Raw genomic sequence first — 22384 nt, forward strand, 5'->3', positions numbered from 1 at the left:
TAAAATACAAATGCTTGTTTTTTAATAGGCTAAGTCCTAATACAATCAAATTCTATAAAAAATATTTCAGGCTTCATTCTAATAATCCTCTAAGAAGATTCCAAGAATCAAAGAATATTCAAGATAATACAATTCTAGTATAAAGAGAAAATTGGGGGAGTCCTGTAAAGTATTTCAAAGAATTTTTACTATAGAATATGAATATAACATAGGCTCTTTGCTTTAACTTGAAGCAAATAAATTCTTGAGTTCCAAATATTTAACTTAGGCTTCATTATCATTATTATCTTCAGATTGCATTTTACAATATTTACTAGGGGGATTTCCAACCAAAAGCAGTGGTAAAAAAAACAACATAGTGGTGAAAAGATATTTCTACTCAATTCTCCTCTACAAAAGAGAATGAAAAACCACCCTCCTCCAAAAAAGAAATAAAAAAGGGAACAAGACTCCATATTTAATGAAGCTAATACAGTGAGTTTTGTACTGAAGACAGTAGAATGACAAGAGCAAACTCATATCTCTGTTGTTAAATTAACTAAACAAGGAGGCTATTAGAAGGAGGTGGTCTACAAAAGCAAACCAGTATCTAAGCCTGTAAATGCCTCCAGGTTAGTAAATGGATACTTAAGGACAACTAATCACAAACAGACAACAAGGATTTAAGCTACAGTCAATCTATAATTTTCTTTATTGGCTCTTGTTGGTGAAGCACTCCTAACCACTACTGATTTGGGGCTGTTAGTTTGAACCACTTTGGAAAATACCAACTTGGTCCACCACTTCTGGCCAAACTTTCTGTTCCCACTCACATCGGAACCTATTGGTTTTAGCTAAAACAGAGTATAGATTTTAAAAAATAATAATAACTATATTACATATAATATATATATATATATATATATCCTCAAGCATTCATATTACTAAACAAGAACCAAAATAAATAAATAATAATGCAACCCAAGAAGTTAAAAAAGAAAAAAAATTGATTTAATTTAATGGGTTAAAAAGAAGAAAAGCAGTGCATTGATAAATAAATCCAAAAGCTAGTGTTTCCAATAAAATAGATACCCACTCCCATCTAATCAAGAAAAAAAATTGCTAAAACACAAATATTCAAAATGAAACCTAGGAGAGAAATAGTCAAAATATGGGAAAATTGTATGAATTATTAGAGAGTGATTAGCTCAGCTCTATGCAAATATGTTTTAAAATCCAGATAAAATAGGCAATTTCACTTCTTTTTCCTTTTATTTCTATAATTCATTCCACTTTCTCTTATCCCTTAGGGATACAATCTATTGGGTTTAATGTTTATACTTCTTGTTTGTAGTTTATGTCTTTACAAAATGTGAGTCAATGTTGCATTTATTTGTTGCATCAATTTATTTCTAACACATGTATATAGTATTGTATCATACACTTTCCTTCAGTTACTTGTGGGGGTTTTTTAAGCACCAAAGTTTCTAAGATCCATCCATACTGCTCTGTGTACAACTGACCAGTACTTTTCATTGCTATGTGTATCCACCACATTTTACATATTCTCTCTTCCAGTTATGACCATCCAGATTACCTCCAACTCACCACCCACACAGCTAATACTATAATAAATAGTGTCACATATCCACTTTTAAAGTTCTTATTTCCTTCATATACAACAGGCACTTATCTACATATATAAAAGCCTCAACGACCAAATGACTGGAACAACTGGTTGACCAGTCGCTATAGTGCACACTGACCACCAAGGGGCAGACACTCAATGCAGGAGCGACCCCTAGTGGTCAGTGCACTCCCACAGCCAACCTTCCATGGCCAGCCAACCTCCCCTGTTCCCTCCCCCCACCCGGCAGGCCCTGTCCAGCTGGCCCCGGCCAGCAGCCAGCAGCCAGCAGCTGGCAGGCCCCGGACAGCCTGGCCCTGATCAGGACTGGGCAAGACAGCTCCAATAGGCCCCGATCGCCGGCCAGGTCTAAGGACCCCACCCGTGCACGAATTTCATGCACTGGGCCTCTAGTAAATATATAATATATTTAGGTTTATGTTACTGTTCCTAGAACAACTTTTTGGTAACTACATAGTCATATTTGTCCAACTCTAAAAGCAAGATTGGGCCAACAATTCTAATGTTGAGAATTTATCTTACAAAAAGATACCTTGATATATGTATAAGGATGTTCACTCACATTCTTTTTTAGAAAAAAACTATAGGGTGAAAATTTTACATGCTCTTCAATAAGGAACTAATTAAATTATCATTTATCCATACAGTCAAATATACAACAGCTATATAATAGGAATGAAGTGCTGATATGATCTCCAAGATGAGTTGATCCATAAAAAAATAAGATATTAGTATATTACATATATAAATAGATTCTATTTGTGTATACATATGAAACTGTGATTAGTCACTACTTCTGCACAGTGAGAGCACAGTTTTCATTTGTAGTTTTGTTTGTTTTCCATTCCTTTACCATTATATTTAACCCATTTATAAGTCTGACTTAATGGCTTTTTATGTCAAATTCTCTCTGGGACAAATCAATTTTAAAATATGGAATCTGTATCTATCAATTTGTCTCTTACCCCTTACCTTTCTAGGCTGGGCATATACCCTCTAACCCCAATGCCTACCACCACCAATAACAGAATATATCAGCCCAGTTACCTCAGGTCTACTATCTCTCTCTCCCCACTCCCTTCTGTCCCCTCTTTTCATTGCACTTTTTATTAATTTGAGCATTAACTGGGAAATGGCATAATATATACAGTGACTTTTGGGGTTCTGATATGCACTGGACATGGAAGGAAAGGAGGAAATAAATGCCTCAGCACAATAGCTTCCTCTTTACTGTCATCCATCAGCGAACCCAGAACTGGTGATGGTGTAGGATTTCCCTTTGAAAGAAATTGCCAGTTATGGACTTACGTACACCATAAACTCATCATTAATTATTCTAAGCTCTTAACATGCTTTTCATCTGAGCTTTTAAAGTTCTTCAGGATAGGTATTATTATCCTGTCTATAAAGATAGAAATACTGTGCCATACACAAGATTAAGTGTCTTGTTGAAGGATTCATAGCAAGTCCAGTGAGAGCTAGAAATCACATTCATGTCGTCAGATTTCGTTTTCTCCACCACAGTGACCAGAGAATCAATATCACTTTTCACCTTTACTGGACTATTATTTCTAATCCCTTACTGTATCTCTCTTTTATTCAAGATTTTAAAAGTCTATAAATAACCTTTTCATTTTAAATACACCTAAAAACCCTGGGGTAGTTCTCTATACAAAGCCCAGAGACAACTCTGCCCTTGTGAGCAGGCAATAAATGAGGAAAAGGAAGAAGTTGATTTAATTGCCATCTCAGTCACTGAATTACAGTATCATCTTGAACAATCGATTCTGTCTGCATGCACTAACTTCTCAGCTGTTAGATTTTGGATACAATTTCACTTCCCTTAGGGAAGTAAGAGCTACTGAGATAATTTCTTTAAGATCCTTGGAGCTCAGTAATACTAAATGAAAAGAAAAAACAGGTGGCCACCTACATCATTCTATTATTCTATTAGAGTTAGGGCCTCAGAAATTTGTATTGCCTCAGGAAGTTCTCTTCCTCAGCAATCCCTCTGATTTATTGATGCACAGGATGTTTGCTATGTCAAGAAATCTAGAGAACAGGGCAGAAAAATAAAGTACATACAATCACGCTTCCATAATCCAGGGTTCTGTCTCTGGATAACCCACTAACCAGCAGTGTAACTTTAGGTGGGTAATTTACTTTCCATGCCTCAGTTCCTTCATCTGAAAAATGGGGCTAAAACTAATACCCTCATCATAGTATTGTGGGATTAAATTAGTTAGTACATGTAAATAACTAAGAAAAATGTCCAGTGCATTATAAGAACTAAATAAATGTTAGCCATTTTTAGCATTGTTGTTATTATTAATTATAACATATCCCATCTAATAAAAGAGTAATATGCAAATTAACCATCACTCCATCACTCCATCACAAAGATGGCAGGGGCCACGAAGCTAGAGTGAGCAGGAGGCTTGGGTTGCCCCCGGTGATGGAGGAAGCCAAGCTTCCCACCTGCCCTGGCTGGTCCTCAGCTCCACTCAAGGCTATAAAGTTTCAATTAGAGAAGATAAATAAATCCCAGATACCTGCTGAAAAAAAGAATAAAAGGACAGGCTGGGAGCTTGGTTCACCAGGGGGCATGGCCAGCTTAAAAATGGCCATCAGCCCCTCACCCAGGCTGGCCAGGTAAACCAACAGGACCCCCTAACCCTGAAGGGGCTGTGGACAGCTGGAAAATGGCCCTCAACCCCTCACCCAGGCTGGCCAGGCACCCCTGTAGGGACCCCCACCCTGAAGGGGGTGTAGCAAGCCTGAAAACCACCTTCAGACCGTCACCCAGGCTGGCCACACCCCCATGGGGTGAGGATCCAGGATGGGGGGGTTGGCCAGCCTGCAAACAGTCATCAGCACCTCACCCAGGCTGGCCAGGCACCCCAGTGGGGACCCCCATCCTGAAGGGGGTGTGGCCAGCCTGAAAACGGCCCTCGGCCCCTCACCCAGGCTGGCCAGGCACCCCAGCAGGACCCCCACCCTGATCTGGGACACCCTTCAGGGCAAACCAGCTGGCCCCAACCCGTGCACCAGGCCTCTATCCTATATAATAAAAGGGAAATATGCAAATTGACCCTAACAGCAGAACTACTGGGAATGACTGGTCACTATGACACACACTGACCACCAGGGGGCAGACACTTAATGCAGGAGCTGCCCCCTGGTGGTCAGTGTGCTCCCACAGGGAGAGCTCTGCTCAGCCACAAGCCAGGCTAATGGCTGCCAGTACAGCGGTGGTGGCAGGAGCCTCTCCCGCCTCCTCAACAGCACTAAGGATGTCCGACTGCAGCTTATGCCTGCTCCCCGCTGGCAAGTGGACATCCCCTGAGGGCTCCCGGGCTGCCAGAGGGATATCTGATTGCCAGCTGAGGCCTGATCCCCCGGGGAGCGGGCCTAAGCCAGCAAGTGGTCACCCCCGAGGGGTCCCAGACTGCAAGAGGGCACAGGCCGGGCTGAGGGACACTCCCTAAAGTGCACAAATTTTTATGCACCGGGCCTCTAGTATAATATAATATATAATATTATTACATAAAATGTAGATATGTCTAAATCTCACAAATAACTCAAACATTCTACCAATTGGAGATTACTTTGAATTGAAATGCTATTTTAGTTATATCAAGAATCAACAATTTTTTGTAAAAAGGCAGATAATAAATATTTTTGGCTTTGTAGGTCACACAGTCTCCCTCACAACTACTAAGTGTTCAACTCCATTGTTGTAGCTTGAAAGCAACCGTGAAAAGACTTAAACAAATGGTTATGGCTATGTTCCAATAAAACTCTATTTACAAAAAAGAGACCATAGTTTGCCAACTCCTAAAATAAATCAAGAAATCTTTCAAAGTCACTGTTTTTATTTAGTTAAGTAAACTGGGACCTTAATAAGGAAATTACTCCTCCTGCCAAAAGACATGAGATAAAACATATTACCCATTACCATGCCCCAGGTATCACCTCAAGGCAAGATGATGATGCTCCTACAGGAGAGAGTGCTCAGATTAGAAAGCAAAGCCATAGCACTGGGCACAGAAAGAGATGCCACTCCCAGGGCAATGAGTGGCATTCACTTGGCAAAGGACTGGAAAGAGCAACCATCTTTGAGAATATGGTTAATAAAGTTTGGGTACATAAAGCGAACATTAACCATTTATAGATGTGGAGACAGAAATTTCTGAAAATACTAAGAAAGGCTTTACTTAAAAGGAAGCAATACCCTAGTACACACTGACATGGGACAGGAGCGAGAGGGAAGACACATTATAATCAAGGATCAGCATAACATGGGACATGCCAAATGAAAAGAAATCAAGGCCAGGCCAGAACGAAGAACTAGTCTCATAGTTACTGAAAAGTTTTCACCCCCTCAGCTCCCTAGTGAAAAAAAATTTAAAAATTAAAATCAGAATTCCTTTGTACATCACTTGCATTGATAATACTTGGCTCAAGAATTTATTCTAGCCTTTCCGGCAGTGACAACCTCCCCACGACAATATGCTTCTCTCTAAGGATCTCCTCCGTCCCTCCCCAGAAGAGAAGAGGAAGCACCTGGTGCAGAGCCCCGATTCCTACTTCATGGATGTAAAATCCCCAGGATGCTATGGAATCACCACCATGTTTAGCCAATTGCACAAACAGCAGTTTTGTGTGTTGGTTGCTCTCCTGTTCTCTGTCAGCCAACAGGAGAAAAAGCAAGGCTTACAGAAGGATGCTCCTTCAGAAGGAAGCAGCACTAAAAGCACTTCAAATGAAGATGAGTAGGAAACCATCAAAGACATTTTGGATTTTTTTTTAAAAAAAGATATTATTCTACCCTTGAGATAACAGAGATACTGAAATAATTTCTTTGAAATCATGTAGCTCAAATGGACCCCGTGAAAATAAGGTATAGGGGTCCCCTTGCATTATCTCATTACTAATTTAAGGCTTGGTCAATTTGTTGTGCATCAAGACATTTTCATCCTAAGCATTAAATATTTATTGTATTGAATCCCTTAGGATGAAAGGTTTTTTTCAGAGAGGAATTTAAGGAAGAAGATAGTATGAAAAATGACTGGACCATAGTTTCACAAGGATAGAAACTATAATGTTCTTTACCACTAATGCACATTGTCTGACCTTTAGACACTCGAATGGATGTTGAATGAATGAATGCAAGTTCATAGCATATAATCATATTTAAAATGGCTATGTATTGTTGCTATTTTTATTCTGTAGGATAGGTTCAGTCATTCTTAATCTATTCAACAGCTTCACACAGCTCTATAAAAATTCTCCTCCAGATATTATCTTTATTAATGGCTAGATGAACCTTACATAACTACCAGATGAGTAAAATTGATTGCACAGTGACCATTAATAACAAGCCTTATTTCTCTTGATAGCTGTTCTACATTAACATATGAACACACATAGGTATATATAGATGTACATACATACATAAATACCTCCAAATTTTTGTCTCATCCAGGGAACAGGTTTAAAAAAATCATAAAATTTCCCATTTGAGAGACCTTTGGATTAACAATGTATTTAGCAGATTTCAAAATTAGATTCATGAAGTTAGTCTCTTTGACTTGGAGCCAAATTAAATTGTGTCCTTATTCACAGGACACAATTATATGCATAGTAATCAGACAGTATTAAATATTGTAGGTTTCTGATGAGACATTGAAAAAGAAGGAAATAAATCACAGCAATTGGGTTCTCCTATGATGCCAAATTGATAGTCACTTTTTTTGAAAACCATCAGCTAAAGCAGAGTATGCATGTATTTTATATAATATAGATATTAGATATGTACAATCATATATATTATACATTTATACATTTATTATACATGATTATAAAATCTAGATTTTACTTCTCTGTTTAAATGTATCTGTGTGTATATATATATATTCATATGAATAATTTATGAGATCTTTCATTTCAGCTCTGATTATTAAGTTAGCAAAAGTCTTAAACTGGGCCAGTCCTCTACAATGTTTTGGCTACATAACACCATATTTCTAGAAAGAGAAATATTATCATTTTCATGATTAATTTATCTATGATACCTTTTTATTTTCATAAAATAAGACTAAATGTTTCCATTGGTCCTGTGTTTACTACAGATGTTATTTTGCCATATTCAACTAGACTTTTTTTTATGCCATTTCCCATTCTGGGGATTTTCAGATATAATGTAGACTTTTAGAGAAATGAATAGCCTGCAGTGCTTTGCAAAGTTATAATTACATCAAGGAGTTCATAAACTAAAAGCCTAATGAAATTATTGCCGTGTAATTCTCTGTGGGTTGTTTTATAGTCTGTAATGCTATATTTGGTATGTGTTTTAAAATAATCAAAACAGCCCGGCCATTGTGGCTCAGTTGTTTGAGCACTTACCCATGCACCAAGAGGTCGCTGGTTTGATTCTGGGTCAGGGCACATGCCTGGTTTCAGGCTTGATCCCCAATAGGGGGCATACAGGAGGCAGCCTATTGATGTTTCTCTCATTGATGTTTTTATCTCCCTTCCTCTCTCTCTAAAAATCATTAAAAACATTTAAAAAAATAATCAAGGCAGCAGTAGGACAACAATAAACAAGTCTTCACCTAAGCTGTTCTAGCATAATCATAATTTCTATTTAAATAGATATAACTTTATTGCAAGTGAGACAGAGGAATGAGTCTCACAAGAAAGAAAAAAATTTTTAAGGCACAAGGGGCTTCTTAGACATCTTTCTTCCTAGTTTTCTAAAAGTTATGTGTAAGGAATTTTGATTATTTTATTATTAGCTCATGAGGATATTGAAAAGGAAATGAGATTATGGTTAATGGAAGAATTTACAACTTTCAAGAAATACACACACACACATACATATACATAAAGCTTGGTTGACAGTTATTTATAAGTTAAAAAATTGAAAAATGAAGATATTCCAAACATGCTTTTTGACAAAGGAAAGCAAAAACAAAACTTTATCATTATTAACATCCACTGGGAATGTTCCCAAGCATGAGGTGCCAAGAGGGGTAATTGGAAAGTCTGGGTCTGTTGCGATTAAGAATGCAGAACAAGACTATGATTTCTAAATCTGGCTCTACCACTTTTGACCTGTGTGGGAGCAACAGTATACCTAACTATAATAGGATGAGCTAGATTAGCACTCAGTTGTTACAATTGAACCTCAAACTCAGCCATTTACACAACAACTTTTACTTCTCACTCATACAAAGCTACTATAGGTTCCCACAGACCTCCAGGGCAACCCTGATCCTTCAGTTGGCCCAACATTTCAGGCTGCTTGAATCTTATGTCATCTTCATATTGATAAGGGCCTTCATGCCATAAAGGGAAAGAGATAGCTTGGAGAATCTATTACAAGCTTCTATCTTTTATTTGATGACAATAGATTTTTTAAAAAAAATATTTTTATTGATTTCAGAGAGAGAAAGGAACATCAATGATAAGAGAGAATCATTGATCAGCTATCTCCTGCATGCCCCCCCACTTGGGATCAAGGCCATAACCCAACCTGGGCATATGCCCTGACATATGCTCTGACCTGGAATTAAACTGTGACCTCCTGGTTCATAGGTCAACACTCAACCACTGAGCAACACCAGCTGGGTGACAATATTGATTATTGTGAAACAGGCAGAAAAGAAAATTAAGATGAAGTTAACCCAAACTATTTAAATATTATATTGTCCCTTGAGAACCTGAAAGGGCCTAAAAATAATCCATTCAAGCCCTCTTATTTTACAGATGTGAAAGCAAACACTCAGAGAAAGTATAAAAACTTTTGTCCAAGGTTATACAGCCAACAACTGCAAAGTCTGCAGTAAAACTCAGATATTTCTCCTAGCTCCCCTACTGGCTATAATTCCACCAACTTTTGGATGTGTGCTAACCTTTGGATGTAGGCTTCTTTTGTTATAGCCTAGAGACCAGGGTGACATTCTGGTAAGATGTCTCTCTTCCAAATTTATACTTAATAGAAAACCCAGATATGATGGTAATGATAGAGGGAATGTCCCTAGACATCAAATGGAATTGCAACAACCATTATTAATGTCTATTCATTTTTAACAGTGTGATACTGATTGTCCAACCCAAATGAAAATCCAGAGTTAAATACCATATTAAATAATAATATTTTTGCATATGGCAGGAAAGAATAAGATCTGAGAGAAGAGAGAGGATAGCATGCCACAGAACACTGAACATAGTAAAAAATAAGGTCTGTTTATCATTTTGTGCTTTCTGAAGCAACATTATTTTAAGATGAGTTTGCCCCAGATCTTTACTCGCACCACACTGTAAGGCCTATGTTAACAGTAGGGAGAGCTAGAGTGCTGTGCTGTCACAATGATTGTGTTCCATTTACAGAGCAAAGGGGAAATCAAACACCATGTCAAGAATAGCAAAGCGCCTACTGTATTTATTGAAATGTATGGCTGGCAATGCTTAATACAATCACTTCCCACTTGAACAGATTCAGGTTCAAAATGTAGCTTCAATTATCTCTAAAATGAATGGCATGCTCAGAGCTCTATTAGCTCTTCCATTAATTTAGATCGTAATCATATCAACTTTCTCCTTTCCCTTACCCCACTTCCATTCAGACCCCTCTGGTCTTGAGGCTGAGCTGAGAAGGAATGCAGTAGGGTAGCCACCCCAAAGCATGCTGGGAAACGGCGGATCAGAACTACTGCTGTCAGTTACTTCTTTGCTAAACATCTCCTCTTGCAAAACTGACCACTGTTTAAATCAGTTCAGAGATGCAATGATTCTATGCAATAGTCCTGGCAACACTCTGGCCCTATATAATGTAATCTGACTTTAACAACAAGAAATATTATTTATTCAAATGGTGACTCGCTTAACTTGATGACACAGTCAGAAAATAGTTATATTCCTAAAGCTAGTATGGCTCTATCAAAGATTCTGCAAAATCTTCTTTAGTGTAATGAGGACTGTAACGACATTTTTGTTTATTATTAAGTACAACATATACAGGGTGGGGCAAAAGTAGGTTTATAGTTGTTTGTATGGAAAATAATATAATAACTAATAAATAATAATACAAAAATAAACTGTTTTTCCTACTCACAAGTGTAACCTACTTTTGCCCCATTCTGTATTTAAAAAAACAAAAACAAAAACAAAAAAAACACAACCAAAGCTGGTACCTCCTATTCTTTTAAACATGGCATTGATAATATTCTTCCTCCAATAGATTATGAATCAGAGAGGTCTAGATAAGAATAAAAGTAGCCCCTTCATGGTATAGCTTGGACTTCTCAAAGATGGTATTTGTCATTCACATCAAACCTGAGCAAGTATTCGGGCTAGTTTTATATGTTAAAACCAGAGGGGAAGGCTTAGCAAGGACACTGCTTCTTGTTTCAGATGAGGCAAGCTGAAAAGATGGATATCATTTGGCTCATACACTGAACTCCCCTCCCTTTTGTTCCTGCTTCTCTCCTGCTTGGAGCTGGCTCCTCCCTCCTTCCTGCAGCTCCGAGAATCACTGGCTGATTGAAGAACACAGCCGTTCAGATGGGGAGCTGTGCTCTGTGTCTCTCTCATCCTCTCTCTCTTTCTCTCCCACTTTCTCTCTCTCTGCCTCTCTCCCTGAATCGGCAAAGCTGAAACCTACCTGATAGTCTCTCTGCCTTTGAATCCAGCTCTGGAAACAAATGCATCATTTTACTGCTCTTAAAAAGTGAAAAGAGTTTGATTTTCTCCAGCTACAAACTGCTTTGCTCCATAAGAAGGACCCTAAAGGACCCAGACAGCATTTTTTTTTTCCAATCTGCCTGAGGAGCTTTTGCTTTTATGCCTGAAACTTGATGGTTTTAGGGAGGAGGTTTTGGTTGGGTTTGTTTTTAATGGGAATGTTGAAAAGTTTCTTATTGATGCTTTCAATGGAATCCAATTTTTAATATGGGTTGAGTCAGATCTAAAGGAGAAATGCCTGACCATTTTCTGCTCGACTGACGGGGGAACATGTAGAGGGAAACTTGGTAGGAGAAAAATGAGATCTGATTTGCAACTAACAGCTCAGCTTTATTTTGAGAATATGTACAGGCTCAGGGAAAGGGAAATTAAATATTGACCGAGGACAATGTCTGTATTTCTCAGTAACTTAACAAATGACTCTAGTCTATGGAAAGAGAATCATAATTCGACAGATCTTTTAAATCCACCAGGAACTCTGAACGTCTACCTTTTTTGCCTGACGTGCTTACTGACTGTCGCAGCCCTGGCAGGCAGCATCTATTCACTAGTTTCCCTGCTGAAAACGCAGAACAGAACTGTTGTGTCCATGCTCGTGGCGTCCTGGTGTGGGGACGATCTCCTGAGCGTCCTGTCGGTGACCATCTTCATGTTTTTGCAGTGGCCAAACGAGGTCTTTGACTACTTCCAGTCTCTGTGCGCCACCTCTGCCTTACTCTATCTGTGCCAGGGCCTCTCGAGCAACTTGAAGGCGACGCTCCTAGTCTCATACAACTTTTACACGATGCGCAGGACTGGAGGGAGCCAGGCAGCCTCCAGAAGATCCAGCCAGGTGCTCGGCGTGGCCCTGACGGTGTGGGCAGCCAGCCTGCTGCTCTCCGCGCTCCCACTGTGCGGCTGGGGCGCTTTCGTGCGCACGCCCTGGGGCTGCCTAGCGGACTGCTCCAGCTCCTACGTGCTGCTGCTCTTCGCCGTGTACACTTCAGCCTTCGGACTGCTCGCCGGCCTCTCGGTCCCGCTCATTCACCAGCTGCTGTGCTCAGAGGAGCCGCTGAGACTCCATGCCCACTACCAGGAGATTTCCCGCGGAACGTCCACCCCCGGGACCCCTCCAACTGGGGAGAGAGTGCTGTCCCTGTGCCCAGAGGATGCTCTGGGCCCTGCCCTGCGTCGCTTCGCGGCATGCTCCCCGAACTCGGATGCCGTGTTGGGGCCGGGGCCGCCCGGGAGGGTGGAGCAGGAGCGCGGGCAAGGGCGCAGCGCCGCCGCTGGGGCTGGAGCCTGCAGGCGTGAGGACCCAGGGACTCTCTATGGCACCAGGAGCTTCAGCGTGAGCACAGCGCAGAAGCGCTTCTCTTTGATCCTAGCGCTGACCAAAGTCATCCTTTGGCTTCCCATGATGGTAAAAGCGCAGTTGCTCGCAGCGCGCGGGTGTGTGTGCCAGACAGCGTGAGTGCGTGTTGGGACCGGGCGCCCCTGGTTTGGGGAATCACCGAGAGTCCGCTTCCAAATGTAGCTCTCCCGGTTTTAGAGATGCGCTTGTAGGAAGGCAGTTGAAGGGCAGCGCTGATCCGCAGAGAAGCCTTGATACCAAATGCTTCTTTCAAAATATTAAAATTGAGGAGGGGGCGAGGAGAGCTTTGGGGCATTCGCTACTGAGTTTTCCAAGATCTGTCGTGGCCAAGGGTGTTCACCTCTCTCATAGCAACCCCTGGGAGTATTCAGAAAAGGAGGCAGTTATATAAAAAAGAGATGTGTTGTTGTTTCTCCCCCATCTTCTGTTGTTATTCCGTTCTCCCCACTCCATTCCTGCCTGGTTAAGAGGAAACGCCCATCCCATCTGGAGAGGCTCAATCAGAAGTAGAGAAGAGAAGGGACTAAACAGGCTTTTGTTCAAGCCTTCACAGGGATCCCAGTTGAGAAGCACCAGGGCAGCACCCTCTATGACAGCTGGCCTGCACAGAGGTGACATTCCAGGGATGTGACAAAGGGCCATCCGGGGGACCAGGCTGCACAGACACTTGCCTGTTTTCCCAGTAGCACCCCAGATCCCCATTGTGGACTGTGCCTCCTTGGTGGAGACCTGAGCTGGCGGCAGGCAAGATCAGACACTCAGGAGTGTAAACCCCCAAAGTCCTGTTCTGTCTGGAGCATCTGAGATCCCAGGAGACCACCACTAAAGCTAGGGGTGCCAGCCCAGAGGCAGAACTTCCGGCTCTAGGGCAGGGAAGGGGCCAGGAAAAGGAGTCTGGGACAGCATGCTTGGGGGAAAGGTCTGGGGAAGTGAAAGTGTGATGCTGGGATATGTCTGAAGCTCTCTCCTTTGCAGATCCACATGGTGGTCCAGCACGTGGTGGGTTTTCAGAGCCTTCCCTTCGAGTCACTCAGCTTCCTACTAACCCTGCTGGCCACCACTGTAACCCCCGTATTTGTCTTGTCCAAACGCTGGACCCACCTGCCCTGTGGCTGCATCATCAACTGCAAGCGGGATGCATATGCAGTGGCATCCGATGGGGGAAAAAGTAAGTCCTCCTCAGTGTGGTGGTTGGGAGCAATAGCATACAAATACAGAAAAGTGGTCTATTGAGAAAGTTGCCCACCGAGTAGGGGGCGAAGAGTCCAAGGACAAATGTAAATGGAAAACAGAGGAAAGAAATTATAATGTGACAATTTTTGGCACAGTGCTGGAAGGAAGTTTTAAGTAAGTGGGTTTAAAACAGCGCTGTGAAGTGCTTATACATTGAATAATAATTTCAGGTAAATTCAACGAGGGCTCTTGGGCATCCGGTCCACCATAGCTCTTAGCCCAGAGTAGGAAATAAATTCATCTCCCAAGTCTACATTAAGAAGCCTGCATCTGAAAAGAGATGAACTCTCTAAAGAGTTAAAGATTCATTATATTATAGCCCATTATTATTTAATGGAACAGTACAGAAGAGCATTTTCAGTATTTGCTGCTTGTATTCTTCCAGGGTTTAGGAGAGTTTTTAGAGTAACAATAAATGCCTGGAAACAGTTCCAAAACAAAATTTAAGTGTATGCCTCTGCTTTTAGAAAAACACAAAACAAAATCCCCACCAAATACCTGAGTTTTTTTTTAAAAAAAGGACAAAGCATATAAAAAACATTAACAAGTCGATAAATTCTAACCGTCTATCAAATGTTAACCTCTTGCCACTAAATTAATGAACCAGCTTCTTGTAGTATTTAAAATTGTGAAAAAGAGTCTAGTGCCAGTGAAAATGGAAAGTCTGAGTTAAGTGGTTCAGGACAGTTCTTTTAAGAAGTGAAGAGCACCCGTATCAGAGCTGAAAAGTAAAGCAATGCAACAGACGTCACTGCAAACGGTCGGGAGTGTTCTATCTGACACGGCCGAGATAGAAGGGCGTAGGGCAAACCAGCAGAATCAACAATAACATTAAAACTTCATGTTTGAAATAAAAACCATGCCTTTCAAGATCAAAATAATAGTTTTCTGTATCTTGCTCTTGTTTGTATTTATTTTAAAATTCAGGGAAGGCCCTGAAATATGTAGGCATACAGAAAGAGACATGGATTCTAAAATAAAATGTGAGAAATAATTAATTTAAAATACTTATAGTTCAAATGACTCCAAGACTCAAGGGGCATTCTTTGAATAAAAATGATATATTTTCACTGTCTGAGGATTCCGCATAAATTTTCCTTTTGCTAGGACGACACTACAGAAAACCCCAAAGATGGCCTGTCCTCAAGTATGCAGAGGCTTGATTAATTACAGTACCTTGATTCTTGGGAGTGTGACTCCGATTTCACATTTAAGCTTTTTCTCCTCAAAAAACTAAGATCCCCCCTTTAAATCTTTATCAGTGAACTCCAGAAACAAGAAAGGAATTTTTCCCTAACTCAAACTTGCCACAGGTTCATTATGCAGATGGAAATATAATTCCACATCTCAGCTTCACTGAATGGAAACTGAGACTTGCAACCTGATGATGAGCGTCAGGAATAAAAGTACTCTACAGAAATAACAATTCTCTCCAGCAGTCACCTGTATTATGTCTCAAAAGAAAAATGTAAAAAAAGAAAAAGGGTTTTAACAGTCTCAGGTGGTAGACATATGCATTGGATATGGCTTTCAGACTCATTTTGTTTGCATGATATGTGTTCTTTTTAAATTAAGTAGTTAAAATATTTTATATCACAATCAGATTTTAAGCTTTAATTGTGAACAAAATCAGAGTATCTGGTGACATATTTCTCTGAAGAATTATTTTTATAAATTGATATAATTACATATGCATACATTGTAATTAGCAAGTTATGATTAAAACGAAAGACTACAGCTAATCATGCTTTTCAGAGTTTTGTTTTTCAGAATAGATACATTATATCTCCTTTTCTTAAGTGTAGTATAGACTTCAAAAGATCCTGACTATATTCTAATAGTCTAAGTTACTTGTCAGTTATTAGTCAAGCCCTGTTAACTCTTTTATATTGTTATAACCTATTACATATATTAGTTAACTCAGTCAGTATTTACCATAATGTTAAGGAAAGTCACTAACAAGAAGTGTTTTTATTGGTTACATTTCATAATTAATGCACTGTCCCTAACTTAAAGACAGCACATCTGAGACATTATGAGAGTTTTCTAATTAATAGTTAAATTTTTTATACATAAAACTGATTTAAAGACTACTGGGTTCTTGGAATTGGATGTATTTCAAGCCTCTCATTGTGCAAGAGAGAAACACTAGGCACAGAGTGAAAAAATGACTTGAATTTGTGAGGCATAATTTCTTTGCATAATTGACAAGAAGTAAATGAAGATAGTTTTTAAATTCATAGTAATGAGGTTGAATGCACTTTCCTAATTTTATTTACTATGTATATTCAACTGTTGTTTATATCTACTTTCCTAACCATGGAATTTTGTTTTTGTTTTTACTTAGCCAAGAGAAACTGCTTTGAATTCAATCTATCATTTGAACAAAGTTATGGAATTTATAAAATAGCACATGAAGATTACTATGGTGATGATGAAAATTCTATATCCTATCACAATCTCATGAACTATGAATGCAAAACTCCAAAAGATTCTCAGAGAGACACTCCTAATATCTTCAGTGCCATAAAAGTGGAAATCAGCACTACACCCTCCCTGGACAGCTCCACACTTAAAGGAATTAACAAGTATACGAATACTGATATTATAGAGGCTAAACAGGATTCCCGAAATGAAAAGGGCGTTGGCCCACTGCTCTTTGAAAAAACAGGTGATACTCACTATGAAGAAACCACCTTTTTGGAAGGGCCAGAAAGAAGACTTTCTCATGAGGAGAGTCAGAAACCAGACCTTTCAGACTGGGAATGGTGTAGGAGTAAATCAGAAAGAACTCCTCGTCAGGTACAGTAAAGATTATTCTTCCTGTGAAATTAAAGTGAGAACAAATATGACAGGCAAAAAAAATTCTCAGTTGCATATTCCATTCAATCAAGTCCAAGTCTAATTACACTTGCCTCAATTAATTTCCATAATACTAAACTTTATTTTTGAAAGGACTTTACATTTTCATTCCATATATATATATATATATATATACACAAATATATATCTATATATACACAAATATATATCTATATATACACAAATATATATATATATATACACAAATATATATATATATATATATTTGGGGATTAAAAGAGTTAAATAGATTATTTGAGAATTATAGGGCAAGCAATCTACTTAAATTCAGACTAGACCCTCAGAAGTTGTTTCAAATTAGTTAACTTGTAGGTTTTATTATTCCTTCACCCAAAAAGTATTTGACACCAAGATAAATTTCTTTTTTTAAATGTAAAGGCAAATATTTATACAACTAGTGGTGAGAAGGATAGTCCTGCTGCAACTATTCTAGACAGGTTGCATGTTAATCTTGCTAAAACTAGTCCCTCTAGTTCTCCTTAGCAATGAAATAAAGAACTATTCCAGAATACACACAAGTGAATCTTTGCAAGCCCTACTGAATGTCTATCCTTTTAAGGATGAAAGAAAGGTTTTATAATATCTATACTAATAAAAGGGTAACATGCTAATTAGGGCAGATGTCTTCCAGACAACCTTCTGGACGTCCTTCTGGACAAAGCCACAGTGGCTGCGAGGGCCGAGGCTCAGGCAGCTGTGGGCGGCTTCAAAGGGCCGAGGCGTGGCTGTGAAGGGCCCAGGCTCAGGCCGGCAGTGGCAGCAGCAGTGGGGTAATGGGGGTGGCGCCTTCCCCTGATCCACCAGGTCACTTCCTGCAGAGAGAGGCCAGACTGTGGCTTAGGCCAGGGGCTGAGACAAAGTTGGTTAAGGGGCAATCAGGCTGGCAGGGGGGCAAGGTAAGGGTGATCAGGCTGGCTGGGGGGGAAGGTCGGGGCGATCAGGCCAGCAGGCATAGGCAGTTAGCTTAAACCAGCAGTTGGACATCCCCCGAGGGGTCCCAGATTGAAGAGGGTGCAGGCCAGGCTGAGGGACATCCCCCCCATACATGAATTTCATGCAGCAGGCCTCTATCTATACTAATAAAAGAGTAATATGCTAATTAGACTGGGAAACCTTCCAGACATCCTTCCAGACAAAGCCATGGTGGTGGGCCTAGGCAGAGGTGATTAGGGGCAATCAGGCCAGGGCAGTTGGGGGCAAGCAGGCTGACGGGGGGGGGGGCAGTTGGGGTGAGCAGGCAGGGAGTGGGGGGCAGTTGGAGGCAATCAGGCCGGTGGAGGGGGCAGTTGGGAGCGAGCAGGCTGGCACGGGGGGCAGTTGGGGGTGATCAGGCCAGCATGGGTGGCAGTTGGGGGTGATTAGGCCAGCAGGCAGAGTGGTTAGGGGTAATCAGGAAGGCAGGCAGGTGAGCGGTTAGGAGCCAGCAGTCCCGGATTGCAAGAGGGATGTCGGGCCTAAACCGACAGTCGGACATCCCCTGAGGGGTCCTTGATTGGAGAGGGTGCAGGCCAGGCTGAGGGACAAACCCCCCACCCCCGCCTCCGCCGTGCACGAATTTTGTGCACTGGGCCACTAGTATAATAATAAAAGCGTAATATGCTAATTAGATCAGACATCCTTCCGGATGACCTTCCAGACGAAGCTGGGACTGTGAGGGAAGACTGGGTCCCGGGTGCCAGAGGGAAGCTGGTGCTGGCAGCCAGGGGAAGGAAGGCCTACTCTTGCACAAATTTGGTGCTTCGGGCCTCTAGTGTTTTATAAAAGTGAAAGAATTTATACATTAATTTCATCCCCTTCTCTCCTAGATTCCAAGCTGTCTAGAATGGGAAACTTCTTATTTTATTGAAATTTGTAATGTTATATTAATATGAGATTATTCTTTCCTCCAAAGTCTCATATCTGATAATTAAATTTAATGCTTTCCACACTATTTACTAGGCAGAGAAGTATTTTCCTACATGATTTGATGGAAATCAAAGCCCAATTGCTCCCATTCACTGGAATCAAAAGCATAGCTCTACAAATATCTGCTAGAAATAGTGCCTTCATTATTGGACCATATAATAGCAACTGTGAATATGAGCAGAATAATCTGAGATTTCTTTTATTCTCTTTTTATGTTTCTTTTATCCTTATTGATTAATTAAAACTACTAATCTTACTCTGACATCAGCATTTTAAAAGTTGGTTAATAAAAGAAACTATATTATTAAAAATAATTATTCATAGTTTCGTGATTTGATATCTCACCAAATATTTTCCATAAGTTAAGAAATACAGTGAAAAGTGTATTATCGACAGGACACAATGCTCAGTATTTTTAGAACAATATGGTACCCTGAATTCCTATTATTTCAGCATCAATTTGCTCCTGAATAATCTAAACTTCCTGGTTCTATGTAATACTTTTTAAGTGTGTGTGTGTGTGTGTGTGTGTGTGTGTGTGTGTGCATCCCAATAACTTGCAACTACCTATGTGCCACTGCCCCATCCCATCCTCATGCATACCCCTTAGGCATTACAGCTATCTTGAATCTTCCTCATCATTTTTTTGTTTTATTGTCTTAGCATAAATGAACATAATAAATGAACATAATTCTAGCCCAATATATTGTTTAGTTTTCCTTATTTTGAGCTTTCTAAAGATGGTATCATACTGTACCTAGTCTTCTGGGACTTCCTTTTCTTCCACTCAACTCTATTTTCTTATGTATTTTCTTACAATATTGGCTATTATCATCTAAAACATAACAATTTAAAAGTCTTGGTTGTAGGTCAGAGATTATAATCAAATAACTACACTTATAAATATGAAAGGATTAGACACTTTACATATCAATATATATAGTCTTAAGAGAATGAAGAAACACAACTTACCACAAACCTCTTGTAAATCAAAAAATAAAATTGTATGGAAAGCACAAAACTTTTATCAACCCAGATATCTTTGAACTATAAAAATTTGCTTACTGAATATTAATATTTTAACATTTGTGAAGAGCAAGTAATTAAGGAAACTGATCTAAAATCATGGCTTTAAAAAAATTATTAGTGGTAAAATAGATAATAGGATATTTAGGAAAGGTAAAATTTACATTTCCAGAGACTAATTGAAATTAATTGAAATACTATCATAAATTTTAAAACAATAGTAAGGAATCCTTAGGCCATAGGCTAATGTTATTGGTATAACTTTCTTTGCAAAATTGACTATGGAATTTAAGGTTAACATTATAAAATATATTTAGGATTGAAAAGCTTATGAGAACTTTTTCTATGACAAAAGCCAGGTGTAAAGTCTTACTCTATTCTTCAGCAGCAAATATTTCCTGGGGATAGATGGTGACTTGGAAAGCACTTTCATTTCATCCTTTTCTTCCAAGACCTTCTTTGCTCGGAAAGCTATGTTAACTTATGTATCTTATAGTGATATATTAAACTGTAGCAGAGGGGCCCGGCCTGCATGGCTCAGTGGTTGAGTGTCAAGCTATGAACCAGGAGGTCCCTGGTTCAATTCCTGGTCAGGGTATATGCCTGGGCTGTGGGCTCAATTCCCAGTTGGGGGCATGCAGGAGGTAGCCGATCAGTGATTTTCTTTCATCACTGATGTTTCTAACTCGCTCTTCCTCTCCTTTCCTCTCTGAAATCAAATAAAAATCTATTTAAAAAATAAACTGTAGCAGACACTGCAGCAACTTTATGAAAATACTATCTCTTTTGATTTTTCTATGGTTGTGCTTTCAATTATGTAGGCTCAATTTATCAGCTCCTCTCTAATGGCACCGACATAAAATAGTGTGAGTTCTTTGTTCTCAGGCTTTAAAAAAATCAGGTTTGATTTAAAATACATTTAGTAAGCCTTCCTTTACAATACACATTGGTTATTTTATTAGAGTTTGTGTTAGTAAACAAATTCTCAGTACATTTTGTTGGAAATCCTCATGGGAGTGAGTGTCAGATCAAGGTTAAGGTGTAAAGAAGATAGTATTAGAATGGCATTAGCAGGGTTAATTTTAAATGTGATCCAATAAACTTTATCAGAGTAGGGCTAGCCCTGCTCTTTAAAGTGTGTGTAAGACTGCAATTCATTGTTAAGCTTAGCCACATAATCACTTCCTTTTGGAACCCTATAGTGTAGAATCCTAAGCAGTTCACTATTAATTTTCATTATAGTCAGAAAAATAGTCATGAGAAATGTCAGAGTTCTTCTGTTATAGTTTTAATGTGGTATGAATGTACCTCAAATGAAATAATGATTTTTCCAGAACCCCAAAGACTTGTCATCTATGAATAAAGAAAATTGGATTTATAAAATAATTTAGAGGCTTGTGGGTGATCACTATAATTTTCTCTTTTAATACGAAGTTCAACAAATTTCCCATGGATTTCATTTTCTTTTCTTTAACATGTTGTCTTAAAGATCTAGAAACTCATTTATTTATTATAAATTAGAAACAAAGATATGAGGTAACTATGCCACTTAATCCCACTGGTAATTCTATCATTATAGCACTTAAGGTGAAAGGCTCTCCACTATGTCAGTAGAATATAGAAAAACAGTTCTGAAACAAACCTTCTCAAATGAGTATAAGCAGGGGGAAGTGCTTGCATTTGATTAGCTACACAAACCACTTGGCATTAGGTAGACTAAACCAACAAGAAGTAACTTTAAAGTCACATAAGAATCAAAGAAATTTTATGTTAAAAAAAAATACTTTATCTAAAAAGTTTTACAAGTTGTATTATTTGCTAATATTGATTTCTATAATCTTTATAATATTACCAGAGGCCAGGTGCATAACATTCGTGCACGCATAGGGTCCATAGACCAGGCCAACAATCAGGGCTAATCTGTGGGGCGACTGGCAGGGCTATCAGGGCCCCGCCTCCCGCCACCGCCACCAGTCACCTCCCTCTGCACTGCGACCAGTGGGGCGATCAGGGGCCCCCCACTGGCACCTGCCTTTGGCTGGCCTGGGGCCTGCAGGCTGGAGGAAGCTCCTGCATTGATATGTGCCCCCTGGTGGTCAGTGCATGTCACAGAGACCAGTTGTTACACCGGCCACTTTGTCATTCCATCGATTTGCATATTAGGCTTTCATTATATAGGATTATTTATTTAAGTAATTTTCATAGAAAACTGTAGTAACCGAAAGCAGAACAAGACTATATTAGGTTCTTAAGATCAATATGCAAGTAAGTCAAATGGGGATGTTCAAATGTAGATTGTAATTGAGTAGATTTAAGGTAGGGTCCAAGATTCTGCATTTCTAACAAACCCACAGGTGACTCTGGTACTATATCACAGTCCCATACCAGACCTACAGAATCAGAATCCCTGGGTTGGTTCGGATGCACATTAAAATTTTAAAAGTACTGGGTTAGCTTCTAATCACTAGGAGATGGATATTAATTTAAAGAGTAGGGCTAGCCCTAACTGGTTTGGCTCACTGGATAGAGCATTGGCCTGCGGACTGAAGGGTCCCAGGTTTGATACCGGGCAAGGGCATGTACCTTGGTTGTGAGCACATCCCCAG

At 39.7% G+C, this 22384-nt stretch overlaps 1 protein-coding gene and 1 pseudogene across 1 annotated transcript in view; both read left to right on the top strand.

The window, feature by feature from the left end:
* The first annotated feature begins 6139 nt into the window (after positions 1-6139).
* On the top strand, positions 6140-6387 carry LOC118677242 (annotated as a pseudogene).
* Positions 6388-11315: 4928 nt separating this feature from the next.
* GPR149 (G protein-coupled receptor 149) overlaps positions 11316-22384 on the top strand; it is a 57451-nt gene continuing 46382 nt past the window's right edge. The window contains exons 1-3 of the mRNA XM_036350936.1: positions 11316-12779; positions 13707-13899; positions 16312-16766. Of these exons, the coding sequence (XP_036206829.1) occupies positions 11766-12779; positions 13707-13899; positions 16312-16766 (1662 nt within the window). The 5' untranslated portion in view covers positions 11316-11765. The remainder of the gene's footprint in view (positions 12780-13706; positions 13900-16311; positions 16767-22384) is intronic.

This window comes from Myotis myotis, unplaced genomic scaffold (genome assembly GCF_014108235.1).
Source record: "Myotis myotis isolate mMyoMyo1 unplaced genomic scaffold, mMyoMyo1.p scaffold_m19_p_2, whole genome shotgun sequence".
NCBI classification, from domain to species: domain Eukaryota; kingdom Metazoa; phylum Chordata; class Mammalia; order Chiroptera; family Vespertilionidae; genus Myotis; species Myotis myotis.